The 20,468-nt window shown below is 44.1% G+C and overlaps 2 protein-coding genes across 4 annotated transcripts in view; one reads left to right on the forward strand and one right to left on the reverse strand.

Annotated features, from left to right (window-relative positions):
- On the forward strand, positions 1-1,992 carry LOC126564404 (protein numb). The gene is made up of 3 exons (XM_050221444.1): positions 1-86; positions 233-481; positions 559-1,992. The coding sequence occupies exons 1-3, from the start codon at positions 9-11 to the stop codon at positions 1,990-1,992; spliced, it is 1,761 nt and encodes a 586-aa protein (XP_050077401.1). The 5' UTR covers positions 1-8.
- An 8,406-nt stretch (positions 1,993-10,398) lies between these two features.
- Positions 10,399-20,468, reverse strand: part of LOC126563893 (uncharacterized) — a 28,079-nt gene continuing 18,009 nt past the window's right edge. The window contains exons 2-8 of one of the 3 annotated variants that reach the window (XM_050220682.1): positions 18,942-18,959; positions 14,032-14,373; positions 11,356-13,962; positions 11,142-11,279; positions 10,867-11,074; positions 10,576-10,791; positions 10,399-10,487 (exon numbers count right to left, since the gene is read on the reverse strand). In XM_050220682.1, the coding sequence (XP_050076639.1) occupies positions 10,399-10,487; positions 10,576-10,791; positions 10,867-11,074; positions 11,142-11,279; positions 11,356-13,962; positions 14,032-14,373; positions 18,942-18,959 (3,618 nt within the window). Of the gene's footprint in view, positions 10,488-10,575; positions 10,792-10,866; positions 11,075-11,141; positions 11,280-11,355; positions 14,374-18,941; positions 18,960-20,468 lie in introns of all 3 variants that reach the window. The other 2 variants (XM_050220683.1, XM_050220681.1) reach the window with 2 other exon arrangements.

Consider the following 20,468-nt stretch of genomic DNA (forward strand, 5'->3'; position numbering starts at 1 on the left):
TCGACAAAATGGGTAATTCCAATTCATCGCACGAACCCCTGGAACGCGGGTTTACCCGTGGCACGTATGGAGATGTTAAAAATACGGTTAGTACAATATTTTTTCACAAACAGTATAGCTAGCTGCGGTGTATCCATTCATGATAGTAATGATTTGTTTTAGTAGCATTAAAACATATAAACTATACTAACTTTTTCGGTTGAATGTGTTCTACACAATAACACTTTTGCAGAAATCAGCCTCATTCCGACAGAGTAAACGATCACCAAAGAAAATGGATCGATTGCGCAAATCATTCCGCGATTCGTTTCGCCGGCGCAAGGATCGTGTTCCAGAGGCGGCTAAGCCTCATCAATGGCAATCGGACGAACAGGCAGTTCGTTCGGCAACGTGCACCTTTGCGGTGAAGTACTTGGGATGCGTTGAAGTATTTGAATCTCGTGGGATGCAGGTGTGCGAGGAGGCGTTAAAGGTGTTACGAGTAAGTAGAGTAAACGATCGCATATTTGGGTTCGACTGTGGATTATTAATGATCGGTTCCGTTTGCTCATATTTTAGAACTCGAGGCGACGTGCAATACGGGCTCAGCTGCATGTAAGCGGTGATGGGCTACGCGTAGTAGAGGATGACACTAAGGGGCTGATCGTGGATCAAACCATCGAAAAGGTTTCGTTCTGTGCGCCGGATCGTAATCATGAGCGAGGCTTCAGCTACATCTGCCGCGATGGTACGACACGTCGCTGGATGTGTCACGGCTTTTTGGCAACGAAAGATTCCGGCGAACGGCTGTCCCATGCGGTGGGCTGTGCGTTTGCCGTGTGCCTGGAGCGCAAGCAGCGGCGTGATAAGGAGTGCGGCGTGACGATGACGTTCGATATGAAAAACTCCACCTTCACCCGTACCGGATCGTTTAGGCAGCAGACGATGACGGAGCGGTTGGCAGCCGGTGCAACCGATACGGCGGTTGTGGCACCACAGCAGAACAACAATGCAGCGAAACCGTACAATCCGTTCGCAATCGAGCGACCACACGCGACACCCTCGATGCTGGAACGTCAGGGCAGTTTCCGTGGATTCACGCAAATCGGTTCGGCGTCTCCGTTCAAACGGCAGATGTCGTTGCGAATAAACGATCTTCCGTCCAACGCTGAACGACAGCGAGCGTTCCTCGAGCCAGGCACGCCACAGCGCACCACTGTTTCACCCATTCCGGAAGTGTCCCCGCAGCCAACGGACACAGTTAGCCAGCTGTGCCAGGAGCTGAGTCAGGGATTATCGCTGCTTACCAAAAATGATGCGGACGATTTTTATCTTAACAAAGAGCTCCATCTTAAAGCATCTGTCACGGCTGCTGTTACTTCTACTACAGCGAGCATCACTTCCAGCACAACACTGGCATCATCGGCTGCAACTTCGGCCGCGATCAGTACTTACGTTCCGGGAATGCTTGCCCGGAATGGTCCGAGTGACATCGTTCCACCGGCACTACCGAAGTTATCGGTCGTGCCAACGATCCCGCCACGATCTATATCCCCACTCAATAAGCAGCAAACGTTGGATCTATCCGCCCTTGGTAGCAGTGGAAGTAATAATACCACCTACAGTACCAGCAGTACCGGAAGTAGCGCCTCCGCCAGCAATACCACCACATCAACTATTCCCGCTAGTGGTGGATATCCAGGCACGATGGTGGAAACGATAGCGGTCGGTGCTTCTTCTTCTAGCATGGCCACCTCCTCCAGTGTAGTTGTTCCAATCGAAACGGCTTCACCGCTGCCCAATCCGGAACAGTGGTTAGGACAAATCGTAAAGAATGTTTCCCCATCACCACGCCGCGCGCCTTCACTGCACAACCGGGCCAAGTCACTTAATGCAGCGGATCCGTTCGATGCCGAATGGGTGGCGGACGTAGCAAAGCCGGAAATACACAGCACGAATCCATTCATCTCACCACCCAAACCTCCGGCACAAACGTTCCAAGTCCATCTTTAAGCAACTCCGTGGCATGTACTACTATTGCCTTTTTTTCCTTTCGGCTCGGATGGGAAAATCAAGTATCGAAATCGAAAGCGCACACAATCCTTGCTCCCAGATTTCTTGTTGGTGCTTTCGGGATGTTTTGTTTTCATTGTTTGGGGACGGGACGGGTCATCGTTGAATGGTTGGTAGCTAATTGTAACGGATTTATTTGATTGTTATACGCACTACACGCCGATGGGTGAGAGCGGTCCATGGTTGAGCAAACCCTGAAAATCAGACCGGATCGACGAACCGCCCTCGTGAATGTTGCGATTTATTGTTTAAGACAAAGACCGCGTTAAACTGGGACTATACTATCTACTTACGTGAGAGAGCAGCGGTGGAGCTGTTAGCAGTACTTAAACGTAGTTACGTGAACGAAACATTCTCATGAGCAGCATTTTATAACACGATTCTCGTTTGTTTTTATTGCTTCACCTAAAACAGTAATTAGTACGGCAAATAAGTGAAACTATTTTACATTCAGTTTACTAGCCCGATGTTGTACGGATAAATATGTAAACACATCCATTCCAGTAAGAGAGATAATTCTTCCCGCTGTTTTAGTATTCTTTTCTGTACTACAATTCTGCTCTATAAGCTTCTTGACGTCACTATCGAAACCCGAATGAAATCATGCCATTAGGCCAAATTGGCAGAAGCCTACTTTCTTTTATTTAATTTTGAAAATGTTAAAATTTATTTCAATAACTGTAATCGCCATAAAGTTGCACTTTTAACCCTGTTGTCATTGACAACCTACCGGGGTAAGTTTTGCTTTTTAATTCCTCTTAAAATCTATTGATGGGAAAGTCGTCACACTTGAAATTAATAGAATGCCTAAAACAAACAATTTTCAGTTATTTAGTACAAAAAGAAATTTTTTAAATTGTTTATAATTTTTTTTTTTCGTTTCATAACTCTTACATCTACGACTGCCTACCGGGGTGTGCCGTACGGTTGGTATGGGAATTAGCAGTTTTCCGATTATAAAACTTGTATCTTTTGATCCATTCATCGTCTTTGCTAGAAATTGTCAACAAAAGTGAGGTTATTTGTTTTCTAATGAATTACATTTGAAAATTCGTTTTCTTTATTTTTCGCTTCCAAAACTCAAAACTGCTTACATCTACGATAACCAATTGATAGCTAATCAAAGTTTTTAATTGAAAGTTGGAAATCTTTGTGGTGTTGCATCAGCGGTAAAAGTTTATTTTGTAAGGATTTTGCTACATAGTATAGTTAAATCAGCATATAACTTCAAATATCTCATATTTATCACAGTATATGAAAAGTTTGCATAAACTCTCATTTTTTTTTAAATTTTAATACGTATTAATCCATTCTTTGGTGACCATTCGCTTTACTTTGCAGCTGAATAGTAATTTTATGTAACGGGAGCCTATTTCAAAATAGATTCGATGCACGATTGGTATACTATTTTTTTTTTAGTCCTGTAGAACGACCAGGCCATGTTACTGCATACTAAATTTTGATTGACCATAAATAATAGTTACCTATTTTTTTTTTGTCAAAAGAGTTAAATTAGTTTGATGATGTAGTTCAACTGAATCATTTGCTTTTTAATTCGAGATAAGCCCAACTAGACATAATCCTATCCAAAAAGTATGTTTGGTAGTTGATAGCGATAGGAAGCAAAAATGAAAAGAAAACGAATTTATTAAATTCTCATCTAAATGTTGTTAATCAGAAAGCAAACAGCCTCACCTTTCTTGAAAATTTTATGCAAATGCGACTCAATAGATCGAATGATACGAGCTTTACAATTTGGAAAAATGAAAACTCCTATGCAAAATGTATGAACTACCCGCGTATGTTGTCCTAGAACAACGGATATATATTAACTTTTCTTTTGTTTCGGCTGTTTGTTTTTTTTTCATCAAATTAATAAGAGAAAACACACTACCTTTGCAAAAGTGTGTGTCCCTTTCTCTCTCTCGCAACATGTCAGAAGTTAGAAAGAATGGTTAGCCCATTTGTAGAAGAAGATCGTTGATTTATCCAACCTATAGACAAAATAGCAGTTACATTTAGCCCAATCTATCTGTCGGAAGCGCAATATGCGACTACTAACATCCCCATCTATCATATAACTATTAGAGCAGCTTAACTACTATTAACCTTACCAAATGCAAAATAAATCGATCACGTTATCACGGCTTATGAAGCTTTGTTCGTAGTGTATATCTATGTGCTGTCTGTCAGCTAATAGCGATACACAGAATGCATAACGCGTGGCGTAACAGTGTACATGGGGAGTGGCACTGCAATCGCAGCTAACAGCAAATATATTTTACTGAGCAGCAAACGCGATAGTGAATAGAATAATGTAGCGCAGTACTGCACAAATCTTAGCCGATCGGCGGCGTTTCTGGAGCAATAGAAGTAGAAAGTAGATCGATTCATTCAATGTACTTATTGATAAAGAGAGAAGCCCGTTTACTTCTCACGCGATGAAGCAGCAGTTGAAGTGAAGCGGAATAGGTGTTTCATTTGCTAAATCGAAATCGATAGGCATAATTGGTAGTTGTAACTATTGCTGTTTTGGGCAAATGTCTAAAACAAAAGGTGGGGAAAAAAGAGAGTATAGAAAAAAACGTATTGTGATTACTAATATATACATACATATACAAGTACTAGCCTAAAATTATAATAACGAGATATAATGATGGAGCAGTAAAACGATAGTAAAGAAAAACAAGATTTGAAAACAAATTCGGTGGCTTCATAAGATGCATTCAACATTATGAAAGAAGAAGGAATGAGAAATCATTGTTTGTAAAATTAAAACCCACTTTTCCGTGCAAGCAACCAAATCTTACATACAGACGCTGTGTTCTTCTAAAGCCACCATACAATACTGTTGCCTTTATTGATCGTGTCTATGTTTTGTGCGAGTCCTATCTATGTGGAGTGGTCCTATCTATGGTGAAGAATTTAGTTCACTCACCGGGAAGAATTTTTCGTCCGGAATTTGTTAAACATTTTGTGTGTGTGCGCACCTGTGCGTGTTATTTTTTTTGTAACATATTTTGTACAAAGATAATTCATTTACAAAAATAGCATGTACTACTCGTCGCCAGCTTTTGCTTGTAGATATGTGTAAATATAATAATAATAGGGATCCACAGTATCTTGCTCGTTTTGTACAACGCGATCGCCCGGTTTTATTTGCGGTGCCGCTTATGGTCCTCCACTCAATCGAAAGAGAATTACCATTCGAAGTATTCTATCCAAAAATCTAAAGAGTATGTAGTGGCTGCTAATGAATGCTAGTAAATTACAAAATCAATACATTTACAACCCAACAACCGAAGCTATTTGAAGCAGGTTTTGCGTTCAGAGGGAAGATACATGATATGTCCCTATAGGAGGTGCACCTGCCAATGCAGATTACCAGTACGGTTTTGACTGTTGCGTATTAGTGCTGAAATTATAAGACATATCAATTTTCTATCCACTTTAGATGAAATGAACGCTTGAATGAAAATGACTAATGCAGGACAAATTTAAGAACCCGTAACGAAATTAAACTCACCTGAAATTCAACCCCTGTAAGGACATACTAACTGATATACAAGCCACAAACAAAGGAGCTTTTTATCATTATTAACTCTACCATACACCCTCCCCCCCCCCCCCCCACCATTTTTGTCATTACTCAAAGAATACTTTTATATACCATTTATCCATGGAACGGAACACATCCGTTGTTTGATTGCTTCATTGGTCAAACACGAAAATTTAAATACAACCACACCTGAATACTGAGTGTCATAGTCCAACACGTCCAAAAGTGAAGTAGTCGGACGCGGCTTAACTCGATCATTTTATCGTTTTTATCCTCACGATACTACTACTGGGTACGCTTATTTACTGAACACGCGTTGTTATAAACACGGCATACAATATATACATATATATATACTAATACGACTGATGGTCCACGTGACTGGTGGTATGCTCGAGAGCATGAGAAAAAAGTGATGAAACACACTAACAACATATTTTATCACCACTTTATCATAATGCGATCTGCATGCAAAAAGAAGGTACAGACTTTGGCTTGCAAAAAAAAACAACAGCAACAGTTTGTGAAACTTGAAATGTAGACCGAAAATGCCAGAGGAGGGCGATTTTAGCAAAGGCTAAATAAACCACTACAGGATGGGTGGCACACACCGGAAACGGCAGCAAGACATGAAAGTGTATTGAGAAGCAGACATCAGACCGTTACACCACTAGTAGTGCAACAGCTAGGAGCGATTTGCAAAACGAGACGAGACAAAACGGTACCAATCTATTGAACTGTTATTGATGATATATATATACAAATAATTATGAAAATAAATCAATATTCGAGATGGAAATCAAAATGCAAACATAACGTGTCTGTGGTGAAACGAGAAACGGTGCTTTTTTTTTTTTGTTTGCAATAGTTTTATTTTACTGTGATTGAAAAACTTTAAAATTGAACCGAAGTTGAATGCTTTAGAAACAGCTGACGGACATATTGAGTGCTAGATATCTAAAAATGGCACTGACGCGCATAACCAACGTCAAACCGTCAAGTCGAACGGAACGTCAACGTCAAAAACCATCGATGATGATGAATTTTAATTGCATTGAGACTCGCTTAGATGCGGAAAACCATATTTGGTGCTAAAGTTAAAATGTATGAATCAACCGTCCATTCCTTGATCTTGCTCGTATTATGACTATTTTTCAATGTGTTGCATTTTCTGCATGATTCCCTGTCATAGTTTCCTTAGAGTTGGCTGAACTACGAGGTCACTTGGTAGTTCAGCAGTGTTTCTTCACTAGGTTTGTCAATGGATCATTCGAAAAGTCCAAGGTGAGCGTTCCTTTGCTCTGCTTAGTTACGAGAACTAATCTCGATCGCTCAGGTACGGGTCGCTCAATGTATATTTCTCGAAGATCACTTTGACTCGAAGGTTCAGCATATGTTTACAGTTGATTAACTACGAAAACGAAAGCAGACAATAAACTGAACAATTATAAATTTGCTGGTTACCAGGTCGACACAGTCTACACAGACTTTAAAGCAGCATTTGACGGTCTACCTCATACTCTTCTGCTTTGCAAGCTGCAAGAGTCTTTTGGGATTGGTCGAACTGTTGTGAACTGGCTATCTTCCTTTTTAAGTGGACAGATTGATGTCATTTGTGGGGGGTTCATTGAGTGTTCACGGTCTGGAAGTTCCCAACGGAATTCATACATTGATGGTAGTATGTGGCCGAGTTCACAGATATGGATTTCCCTCCTTCGGAAGGTTGTGCCCTAATCCACCCGTTGGTGTTAGAGGAACCAACCACATGCCTGTCGCAGCGGTGTTCTTAAACGAGGTGGACCAATTTCTCCCATTTCTCGGTCAGTGGAACGCTACGTAAAGAATAGCATGAAATACCATTGTCGTGAAGTAAGGCTCATTTCTCCCTCAGTGGAATTTTGTTGGTCTTATCAGATATGTTGATGGCTTGTTGGATGCCTCGAAGTGCTCTTCGACGCTCCCACTCACGGTTTATTAATTTTTTTATTAAACAATTAGAGTAAAAATATCGAAAAGATAATTCCGTCCTTCTCAAACCTGTGTTGGGATAAGAGGTGGGACTTATCATCATTTAACGGAAAAAGTTTTCCGCGTGAAGGCGGGCCCTATCCTTTCCAACCCCTTTTCTCCAGGCTCCGGTGATCCTCAAGGCAGCATATTGAGCCCGTTACTGTTTTTCCTATTTGTCAACGACCTGAATACTATCCTAACTCCTGATTTCTTCCTCTGATTTGCTGATGACATCGAAATCTTCCTTCCTATCAAAACTCTTTATCAACGACCTGAATACTATCCTACCTCCTGATTCCTTCCTCTGATTTGCTGATGACATCAAAATCTTCCTTCCTATCAAAACTCTTTATGATTGTGTGTCCCTTCAAAATCATCTCCTCGCCTTCTCTTCTTGGTGCTCGTCCAACTCTCTTCTTCAATGTCCAAATAAATGTCAAATTATATCCTTTTCCCGATCATCCATGTCATGTTCATTGACTACTCTCTCTGTGGCTCTCCATCAACCCGTTCTGACTGTGTGAAGGATCTTGGCGGTTTTGTCAACTCTAGAACGAGAAAATTGTATCTAGGGTTAGCAAAACTCTCGGAATGCTGCGTCGGTTGGCTTCGGTTTTACGTGATCTCGAGTGCCAGCGCGCTCCTTACTGCTCGTTGGTGCGCTCGCCGCTGGAGTATGCCTCAGTAATTTGGTCGCCAACTACCATTACAGCTGCGTCTCGAGTTGAGCGGGTTCAGAGGACCTTCACGCGTTTTGTTATGGCCAAAGTGTTTGGGGGTAATGGCTCAGCTCTGTCTTCGTATCCGCCACGTTGTCGGCTGCTGAGTCTATTTCCTACAGAAACCATCTTCATCGCCTCCCTGCTCCTCCTATCCGTCGACGATCATTTTTTACTATTCTCTACCAAATTTTTTATGTTCCTATCTATCGTCTGCGTCCTTGTCCTCGTCCTCTCTTGGCCGTCGCAACTTGGTGCACAGTGGCGGGTGAGAATGATCCTTTGCTGCGCGCTTTTCGTGCCGTTCATTCTTCCTCAGACCTATTTGACTTTACCTCGCCCCCTCTGCCCCCCCCCCCCCCCGGGTTTCCGTGCTCAGCTTCACTTCTTATCCTTAAGTCTACTTAACTAGTCTTGACGTCTTTTTCCCTTAACGTTTGGCGATTAAGTTTTTTGAGAAAATTTGTCTCAAAAAACTGTTTGTTTGTTTGAGAAATTTTTCAGCCTTAGACAGACAAATTTTGAAGCGTAATAAATAATAATAAAATAATAATAAATTTCATCTTGGGCCAGCTTCACAATTGCACCAACTAAATGAATCCTGGGTATGTAAGTCTTGCACATATTTCTGTAAGAGTTTCATTGTATTATATACATATTTTTTTTTTTCATGTAGTACGGCCAGGCCGTATTGCTTCATATTAAAATCTATCCTTAAACAATCTTCTCCAGTTTGAGCACAACCCTGACGAGCGACAAGCTTGACGAAATACGATCGTGTGGTACCTCGGGTTTGGCAATAATTCAACCCGCGAAACCTCTCCGCTATTAAATAGCTCTATTCCAATTCCAAATCCATTGCTAACAATCCGTTACCATAAAATTCACTGTTAAATTTTTGTGGACAATTTTAAGAAAGTTACTTTATGCTCCCAAACAGGAGGATCATCGTTGGTGGTGGTTCGTTGGTGTCGGTAGTTTCAATATGTAACGTACGCAGCCATTTAAAATATCCATTTAGGCTGTACACGTTTACAAATTAATAGGGTGCGTATTTGTAGGCTGCGTCCGTACATAGCAGCCTAGCTTAGTTCAAATTTCCCGTGATTGCCAACATCTTTGATCGCGATGCTGATCTTTAGCATTGTAGGTTGTGAAAAAGTTATTTTTGAAATAAGCGCAAAACAGCACTATATCATGTCTCATCCCTATATTAATACCTCAACTGATAACCTGGAAATGTTGGGTAAAAGTAGGCACAACTTGAGATTCTTAAAATCCAACCAAAATGAGTTAGTGGTGTTGACTGCCTGATTTATCTTCTTCTTCTTGACTTAACGTCCTTCGAGGTCATGCCGACCAGCTAATGACGCACTCCTGCTTTTGAAGATCAGCACCGTTATTGCCTCGGCCAACTTACCGCACTACGTTAATCTTTGTGTTGGATTTTTTACATAAATAACATGTGAACCTTAAAAATCGCATCTTTTTTCGGATTTATCATCATCAATCAAAGGAACGAAACATTCCACGGTTCGGGTACTAAAGCCAACTCTCTTTATTACACTGTTTATCATAGTATTTACAACGATCACCCAGCGATGTGGGTCGGAGCGGGAAATCGTACAAAACAGCGCGTACTACACTTAACGAATAAATTATCATTTAAACTTAACGATTATCAAAACTGTTCAGAGCTCGCGTACCAAACAGAGGGCAGAGGCTAATGGGTTTTGTGCCATAATTTCTGGTAAGAAATTCTTTTTTACGATCACTGTCACTCACTGTGCTCGCTTTTTCCGAAACTGTCGTTTTTCGTACGAACGGCGTTAATACATAAGAACCTGAACAGAATTTTCAAATGAAATTGATGACGTACTCATATGGATGGGTTTGCTTAGTTTCTCGCGATTTTGTAATAAATTAACAACACAACAATGATGCGGCACCATCCACATGCATGCGCGCATCCACCAGTTCTCTAATTTTCCACGGGAATCCAAGCATTTTCGAGTGAGGTTTTGTGTCCTGGTTAGGGGGAGGCATTATGAATGTTTCTTACAGCAGCGAATCGATCGCATGTATGACGCCGTTCGTCGTTGGGATGTTGGACGTCTGCAGATAACCATCGTTAACCTTGATTTTACCTGTTAAGTGAGAACGACGCCGAACGTAGGATTAGTTTTTCGGCCACATGGTAACTTTACCGATGTCACCATCGGTTATTGAACTTACCGCCCGTTTTCTGCAGCGTTACCGTTTTACCCTCCGCCATAACATCCTTAACCTGGTAGAAACGCATACCGGCAGTGAACAGTGTGCCCGGCACAACATGCTTGCGTACGAGCTCTTCCGCCTGGTCCTTTTCCGTGACTAGGTTGGTGAGCTCCTCGGACGTGAGATGAGCAAATGCGGCATCGGTCGGTGCGAATACTGTGTAAGTTTTGATACCTGGGTTTTTTTTGGGATATATAAGCAGTTGATTTAGTTGAATGTGCCCTAAGCATTCCATCACTCGCTGCTCACCTTTATTTTGGAGAGTATCCGACATTCCCGATGCAAACAAAGCTCGCAGGAAGTGAGTAAAACGTCGCTCACGGTCCGATTGAAGCGTCTGAAGAATATCACCAACCGGTAGCGGGAACATGACGCGATCGACGGCATGCGCAATACCCTGGGGAATCACGATGTCCTGCTTGTCTGGAACGACCATAGCGCCGTTGATTGTTGTGACCTAGAGTGGCAAGATTGTGGAATACAATTGTCGTTATTGTATTTGGAAAACGATTTTATTTCCCTACCTTAACGTCGTTCCATTCCGAGTCGTGCATGTTGTACTGGTTCACACGAAGCTGAGTTCCAGCGAGCGACACTCCAGTCATTTCGTCCTGCAGGGATGCAATTTCGAACGATCCAGGAATGACATGATGCAAGAGTAGCTGCAAATAAAAAATAAACCACAGTTAGGAATGAAGTAATACCAGCACTCGGACCATCCGTCCGAAGTCTACTTACTCCGCTCAGTAACCGTGGATTGTTGCGGAACTTTTCTTCCGCCTTTTCGGGTCCACCAAGCTGCACTAGCAGACTGCGGAACGCCTTGTCGGTCGGCACAAAGATCGTGTACGGGCCCGTTTCGTTCAGAATCGTATCGAGACCAGACTGACGGAGATATTTGGCCATGGCAAATAGTCCGTTATTCTTGAGAATTGCTGGCAGTTCGTTCTGCTGCTGTTGCGAGTCTTCCTTTGCAAGTTGGCTGTTGTCTTGCTGCTGCTGCTGCTGTTGCGTTACGGGTTCGGATGCTGAAGCCGTCGGGACAACGTCGTTTGCCGTGGGCTGATGCGAGGAGTGAATGGTTTGATGCTGATAGGTACTGGCCGTCTGCTGTTGCTGCTCGATGGCGGCGGCCGTTGCATCGGAGAAGTACTGCTCCGTGTTAGTACTCTGATAGATGCTGGGAGCGGGTGTCGCGGGAGGTATGGCCGTTGTGGCAGCCGGTGTGTACACGGAGTTCGCTTCGGAGAACCGTGCTGTACTATCTGCCTGGAAGTTGCCAGACACCGGAGCTGGTGTCGAGAGCCGGGCCGAGACGAGCTGTGGAAGTGTGCTGCCGGAGTAAGCTCCCGGTGAGAAGGCAGTTACACCACTCGGACTGGCAGGGGCAGGCGTAGAGGCGTAGATGGTGGCAGGAGCGGCCGTATGCTGCACGGTACTGCCGGACAGGTAAGCGGTCGAAGCGTGATCCTCGATCGGTGTGCTGTGTGGAATGATCGTCACCGAGTTCGCTTTCTTGATCGGTTGATGACGCGGCGTAGTGGTCGTGACGGGTGTATCCAGCACTATGTCCGGTTTGGACGATCCCTTGGCCACTGCTGACGATGGGGGAGGGAGTTGAATTTCACCGTTCTTGATGCGCTTCAGGATGCTGTCCACATCGGCACCGGATGTCTTCGTTTCCTTGTCTCCACTTCCCTTCACGCCCTGCACTTTGTACGAACCGTCGTCCTGTTCCTCCAGATACACGAACGTTACCTTCTTCTGTGGTGGAATCTTACCCACCTCCTGGATCTGTCCATCTTCCGTTTGCTTGATCAGCTCAAAGTCGGCCCCCGGGGGCAGCAAACCACTGCGTGCAATGTCTTCGAACGAGAGCGGCTTCGGTGTGGTGGGCGAATCGAGCTGCTGCGTTAGGACACCCTCGGAATTGGCGTTGGCACGCTTAATGATCTCTGGGTCGGTCGTACGGATTACCTGCACTTTCTCACCGTTTGGAAGGATCAGGTCGGTCGAGCTGTAGTTCTTACCACCAAGATCGGGTGAAGTTTCGGCGAGCGCCAGCTTCAGCTGCTTCAACAAATCTTCCCGCCCTAAGGCTTTCGTCGATTTTACCTTTGTCGGTTTCGCCTTGGCCGGTTTAGCCGTTTCGCTCTTGATCGTTTGGAACAGATTTTGTCGGTTCGAGCTAAGCAGCACATCCAGATCGGACTGCGTTATGCTGCTGTAATCCTTCTTACTGTTGGGCTTGAGCGGAATCACCGATAGCTGGCCAGCGGCGGACGGGCTGGTTGCGGTGGTAGGTTCGGCTATCGGTTTCGTTTGCATCTTGACGGCCTTTTCGAACAATGTCCGCTCCGATGGTAAGACTTCACGCGAACGAACCTGTGACGGAACGACGGTTTTTTGCGCCTGATCGTACTGCTGCTGCTGCTGGAGGATCTTTTGCTGTTTCTTCAGGAATTCTTGGTGAAGCTGCTGCACCTTTACCTGCTGCTTCTGGTATTGTTTCTGCAGGAACTGTTCGTGCTTTTGGATCACCTTCTGCTTTTCCTGCAGCTCGCGAATACGTTCACTTTCGTCCTTGAGGCGCCGTTCGTACTCCTGCTGCTGTTGGTAGTTGAGCGGCTGTTGTGGTTGAAGTCCGTTAAAGTTTGTCGTCTGACCAACACCGAACTGGCTCTGAACGGGTTGCTGTGGTCCATTGAATGATTGAATTTGAGGTTGTGCTTGTGGGAATCCAACTCCTGGTTGGGTGTTGAAATTGTTAGCCGACTGGATGAACGGGATGTTTGGCTGAAGTCTCGGGAGCTGTTGTTGCTGCTGTTGCTGTTGGAACTGGGGTGATGGTTGCTGGAAGTTGGGCCCAATGGGCTGGGAAAGTGGCGGGAACTGTAGCGCTGGGTTGACCGATTGGCTGTGGAACGTCGATTGCGCGGAGAACGCCGATTGTCCAACGTTCGGACTGGAGAGCTTGAAGTTTTGGGCAGAATTCGGCAGTGGTAACTGCTGATTGGGGAACAACGGCACAGACTGCTGCTGTTGGCCATGAGTTGGTACGTTGGATGGGTTTGGCTGGTTCGGGAAGCGAACCTGCCCATTGCCGGTAAAGGAGGGGGGACTCTGCAGGAATGGAGCTTGGAGGGTGTTGGGTCTTTGAGGTGCACCGAAGGTTGGCGTGTCGATACTGTTCAAGAAGGACGATTGACCGTTCAGTGGCTGTACGACGGGACCACTGGGGCCGTTAGTGTGTTGTGGTGGTGGTGGTGGTGGTCCGTTGAAGAATTGGGCCTGCTGTAGTTGGTTCTGTACGGAACGTTGCTGAGGCGGTAGGCGTGTGTCCTGCTGTAAGAGTTGTAAAAAATTGGGTATGAATGTTGTTTGCGTGTGGTGCTGGAAGTAGTAGCGGTTTACTTGTGCTCCAAAGTTTGGTCCTGGTCGGCTGGACGGTGTGCGGAAGCTGTTGGTCGGTGCATTGGACGATGGTGGTGGTGGTGGTGGTGGATGTAAGTTGTTCGAGTGATGGTGGAAGTGTGCGTTCGGCTGAAAGTGTTGCTGTGTGTTACTGGGGCCACTGAACGGTTGCCTTCCGTGAGGTTGAGGGGGCACCGGTATTTGAATCGACGGTTGTATAAACACGTTCGGGGCACGCTGGTTCTGATGCAGATTGAAACGATGCTGATGCTTCTGAATGTCGCTCAGAATGTGCGTCTGCTGCTGTTGCGTCAGTTGGCGTCGTTGAGCTTTCGGGGGAACCTGGATGTGGCGGTATGGAGAAAGAAAAACCCACGTCAGAAGTGCTACAAGCTAACAAGTTCGAGAGAAGGGCTACTACATAAAACCCGAGGCCACACGCATCTGCAAACGACATATGCGACCGGTGTATCTTCATCTCAAAGCTAGCGATTGCGGGTTGTGCAATCCCCACAAACCCCAGGATCCTTTCACTATCAACTAAATTGACCCAATCAAGCAAGTGGGTTTATTTGCGTCCCGGTTGGATATCTTTACCGCTCATAAAACGAACCCATGTTAGCAATCATCTTCAACACTTCGCTTACACAATTACACCACATCTCGTGTGCTGGTGGCCCATCGGTCTTCGTAGCAAAAAAAAAAAAGAAAGAGGCAAAACACTCGTACACACACACCTTCATTCGAAGATGACCCACTGCGCGGGCCATGAGAAAGGAAACATTTTCAAACGAATCGAATCTGCAACACTAAGTAGCTCGTTTTCCCACTCAGTATTGTCTCGGGTGGTTTGCGATTCGGGAAACGACGGTCTAACACCGCACAACCACGTTAAGTCAAGATGCGCTTGGGGCGCTAGGTACCATCGGATGATGTAACCGCCAGCCAGCACACGCAGTCGCTGCTGAACCGATGGGCAAGTTTCCTTCTGGGTCGAGAGATGCTCGATGGAAACTGTCGAGATAATAGTAGAAATACCCGTGTCTGTGCCGCAGCCGACACTTTGTTCGATCGTTGGCACTGGAACTGGTCGATTGTTTGTGGGACCGTTTCTGGACGATTAAAGGCCCCGGACGCCACGATGCACACGATGGTCGATTGTATTCGGCAGCGGATGATGCCGGCCATGCTTTGGCTCTATGCTTCCTAGCCTCTTCTTTGAGGGCTGGTGACGTTTTCCGGAGCATGCTCGAAGAGGAAGTTTTAACTTTGGTCCGCTTTCGTACGAAAAGTTACGTCAAGCCAAGGGATGCAAGATCGGACCAAACTAAAGCGCCAGAATCGGAACGCTCAAGCTGCACTAGTTACGAAATGTGGGAATCCAGTATGCGTTTGTCTGTCTATGTGAGCAAGCTTCAAATGGGGTAATTTAATTTCGCAATGATGCGTAATGTGAAGTGTGATCTTCACCATACTGCGGTTGATCTGTTCCTGGTTCTCTGGCGCTATGCGCTATACCTTGGGAGCTTGTTGATGTTAACAGTGATCAATGTTGTTTCTATTGGGTGTTATCCATGATGGTTACGAAAAACGAGAGAATAATAGGGTGTATGTTATGCTAATCAGAGTAAAGGTTACGAAAGCTAGTATCATTTGGTTTGGTTAGTAATCTTCCCCTATCATGATGATCATATTGTTTATTTAAGAACGTACACAAGCAGCTCACGCGGTTTCTGCGGTTATCTGATGAGAGCTGGTGGTGAGCAGGCTCTGCACAACAATATGACTTTCGAGTGCATGAATTATTGCGACGCTTCATCAAGCGTTCAAGTCACAGTTGCATCATACCGGCGAAGGAAAATTTTCTTTCGCAGCACAGACATTCCACAATCGATTGCATTCTTTTGTAGTGCCTCCGCTATCCCGAACTGGACTTTCACTTCACTCACGGTTCGTTCGAAAACCTTTCCCGATGATCAACGATTGGCCAGCGAGCTTTACTGAGCATCATCGTACCAAATCCGGCTCCGGCCAAGATCCGGCCACCAGTATGCGTAAGATAACTGTCGTTTTTTTTTTCCTTTCATCCCATCTTCAGTCAGCACACTTTATGTCTTCTTGAGATAATTGTTCAAAAACTGTGGTGTGGAATTTTATTCAACTCCTTTAACGGGGTATTGAAAGATCCGTCGTGCATGAATGGGACACTTTGTCCCCCGGAAAGCGCAAAAGTACCTTTTTTAGTGTTTTTATGGATGCTCAAGATGCTGAATTTTGTCATCTTGCAGATGGATATGAGCATTGGCACTGGCTTTTGCATAAATTACGCTACCTCTCTTGACAGCATGCGTTTTCCGTTTGAAACGTCCGACTGATTTTGATTTCAACAAGTGCTCCCACCGTGAAAGTACACCCAATGTGTATTTTGAACGTTGGAATTCGTCCCTTCACAGGTAGAGTGAGATTGGGGTTTTTGCTTCGTTTTGTTTTCTAAATTCCAAGTCGCAAACTCCGGGAGGCGACATGATCTCATGACATGACCGAAAGATGATCATAATTATCGTTACGACGCTTTTCCTTTCCTGGACGGGCACGGTCAGACATTGAACCACGTCGGTGCGATGGATTGCCATCCGTCGGACTCATTAAATTTCAAATGAATATTAATTTAATGCCGCTCATCGGTAGCTTCATTATTTTCGTTCCAGCAGCAACAGCAGTCGTTAGCTGGCCGATCGAAATGTGCGTCGTGACGAATCGGTTCGCGTAAAGATGTCCCGGTGCCGCCGGTGGGAACATTCACTTGCTAGACGCAGACGACAGACAGGCTGCCAGCCTGAAGCAGCAGCAGCAGCACATTTTCGGTAAAGTAAAGGTGCGCTACTTCATCAGCAACCAACGGCAACCATGTATTCAGTGGTTCGAATCAAAACGAACCGAGAAGAAAAATATGGCTCAAGGCAGTCTCTGGTCAGAATGAATAGTGAAGAAGCAGAAATAAGAACAAGATCGATTGTTAAAAGCAATTAAAATGGCACTGGTCTTGAGGTTGAAAATTGGCCATCGTTTGGTTATTGAAACAGTTATTGCGGTGGAAAATTTGGAATAATTTTTCGCTTGAAGCACAAATTGAGCGGCAAATGATATTTTCATTGAAAGACGAACACGAATTGTGTCGCGATCTGCTGTAGAAATCCTGTTGAACTGTAAAACGCATTCATTTTAGTTAATATTGGAAACTTCCTGTTTCTAATTTCAGTAAATTTTATGACTTAAAGTCATTTGCAATCTATACCTATGATACAAGCTTAAATTAGACATTATCCATATTTTTCATCAGCTTTTCACAGCCAGATTCATGATCGATTCGGTTGAAAACTATTGTACTTAGCTTCACTTGTACTTACTATCTCTTATGCGCTACAATCTCTCTACCACCCTAAAATAGTGGGCGGACAAGGAGAGAAAGTGTTCACTATCGACTTAAAATTACATTTACAACGCTCAGTACCGAGAAGACGCCCTAGCAATGGATAGCATAATTAAACGATCCATTCGGCCACTATCGCCAACTAGTGCGCGCGGTGTACGTCAAAGCAGCTCGGAGTTTCAGGTTTCAGCTGCAGGCTGCTCTTAACAAGTGGGTGGGATCGCGTTTGATGGCGATTGAGCTGAAAGTGAACTGTGTACTTCACTCGTTTCAAGTTTCAATTACTATCGAGACGAAACGGTACTCGATCGTTCGAGCAACATCTACCGAGAGATAAAGTTCGGGAAAATGGGAAACTAAACTGCACTTCATTACGTCCAATGATGGGGTAAAATTCGTCTGCATTTCGAATGAGCTCCACCGTTCGAACCCGTGTGGGAGCATCCGTTTGCTTCGACGACCTTGTCGACGACCTGATGAGCATCGATAATATCCCCGTTGATGATATACTTGCTCGAATAAGAAGACCCCTAGTTGGAGCTTGACCAATTGTGATGGGGGTTCAAACCATCGGATTTGAAACCCTTAAACACGTGCCTGGTGTAGAAACATAATTATATTATGATCGATCCTCGCTCAGTACGATCGCTTACTTATGAAGCTTTCGCCACAAGGAGATTGCATAAGGTAGGCGTCTCTGCCAGTGTGTGTGTGTTTGTGTATCACAACGGTGTGCATTGATCGCGTGGCAAAAATCACAGCTTGAAGTAAATTGCATTTGACACGTCCCCCGGGTAGCATCGGCGTTCCGTAATTGCCGGAAGGGGTTCAACGGGAGGCCACTGAAGCCGAGGCCACTTCCAAAGGTATTGCTCGCCACACTCTTGAACGAATCGCCTTAAGCCAGCACCACCTTGGGATGAGTACCCCTAACCAGATCGGTAGGTTAATTTTTGCACGTCACTTATGCAACCGGACCGACGCTAAACGACCACCGACTACTACTCCACGGCACGGCACGGAGCCCCTGAGTCGAATTTCAATTTTTGTATTCCAGAAAGTTTAGCCTAGCCAAATAGCAAACACCATTCCACCTTGGAATGGCTGTTGGTTCGCTGGCAGTAGAATGAACAGCTCCCCTTGGCGGGAGAAAACCGAAAGGTAGGCAAGGTATAGCCAGCCGGCTGCATAATACTTGATCACTTATGATTGATTGGTTGATTGATTGATTAATCGATGCGATGCGCAGCGCGAGTGGAATTTAAGATGAGAAACACAAACACAAAAAATCACATCACAAACGAGAGGGAAAACACTTTCTAAGCCCGTGATCGGTCGGACGCTGATCGCGCGCAAAAAAAAGGCTCCTGAGACTGATGTGGTGCTTGTCGGCCGTGGTTCGGGAGGGGGGGGGGGTGTTGTAGTGTAATGTGGCTCACATACGAACATACACCAGCTAGATGAGTGCCCCGGGACTTACCGCGAACGATTTGGGAATCTATGGAAAATATTTGAAAAGAAAGCACGTTTGAGTGATTTGAAGCATCATCGGTGTTCGCTTGCTAGCACTGCTGTGTGTGTGTGTGTAGTGATGTTGGTGCAATTTAGTGCTAGACGCTAGAAAAAGGCGCAAATATATTTTACAACAAAAAAAAACACATGAAAATGTACGACGGCGCCTAGCTCGTTTGCGTCCACCATTATCGGCGACCAAACGCACGTGTGTGTTTGTTTTGTAAATATTTGAAAGCATATTTATTTACAACGCGATCAACATGCTTAACAAGTACGAGTGCTTAGCTTGTTTGCCGGAATTGCTTTGCTAGTGAAATGAAAAGTGTGCTTATTTTTGTGATAACTTTGCAGTGCTTTCCTTCACTAGTCGGCTTATCGTTAGAGCTTTTCCGTTCCCAGCGTTATTAACAAATTGGTTTTATTACTAGCTTGAGATTCGTGGGAGCGGAACCGAGCCACAAGTGCTTAACACAGTCTACCACTGTATGTATATGCTGCCATGTCCAATATAAACGATTACGTTTCTGCAATATTGGTTTGCACAAAACCGGCGTTAATTAATAGCTTTGCAAATTTCTCACAACTTTCACATAAAAATATCTTGAATTTATAGTTGACAGCTAATGAAAGATTTGCATTTTTGGATGCTACAGGAAGTAGGTATTTTTCAGTTTAAAGAGAAAACAAAGTTCACCAGCGGAAGCTTTTGCAAATTTACAAAGAAAATGTTTTGTCAAGGTAAATACTTTCAACTGGAGATTTCAACCAGCATAAAAAGGAATCTCTCAAAATTTCAAAAAAATATCTTGAAGACATGCTAATTGAGTTTGGCTTGCCGTACTTTTTTATATTATGTCTGCATTATTTGTGTAATTTCTGTTAAATACTCTCTGAAAGTCCCAATCAGTCCTCAGCTCCTGATTAAATGTGAAACAAATCTTCTTTAACTAGAAAATCGTACATAAATTCAAAGTCAAAATTAAAAACTACTTGAATGAGGCTAAATTCTAGGAAGAAATGCCTTGTGACGTTTACACGGCAGTTGGCCATGATGTTGGAGTTCAATAAAAATAAAATTAACGGAAAACAAAAAGTGCAATCAAGTATGATCTTTTTGTAAGATAAAACCACAGAGGATTGATACTCTAATAAGTTGATACTGCTCTCTTTCTCTCTCTATTTGATACTCTAATCAGTTCGACTTTGCTTTAAAATTGTCAAACTGTGAATATGTGAGCAAGAATTTTGTGAAAATGCTCTCCTAATCAAAAAAAAAAAATATAAATAAGTGCATGAACAATTTGACAATTCTCGCTTAACGTTTAAAGATTCGAAGTTGTAACTTGTTTGATTGCCGTATTTGTTTGCCATTATTAAAACGATATGCATCATTAACATGACAAATAGTGGCGTTTTTCCCTCCCAACTGCATGTTACGAAATTCATCCAAACTCCACACAACAAATAGTCCTTTCTAAGGATAAGCTTTTGT

The sequence above is a fragment of the Anopheles maculipalpis genome, chromosome 3RL, assembly GCF_943734695.1.
Source record: "Anopheles maculipalpis chromosome 3RL, idAnoMacuDA_375_x, whole genome shotgun sequence".
Taxonomy (NCBI): Eukaryota; Metazoa; Arthropoda; class Insecta; order Diptera; family Culicidae; genus Anopheles; species Anopheles maculipalpis.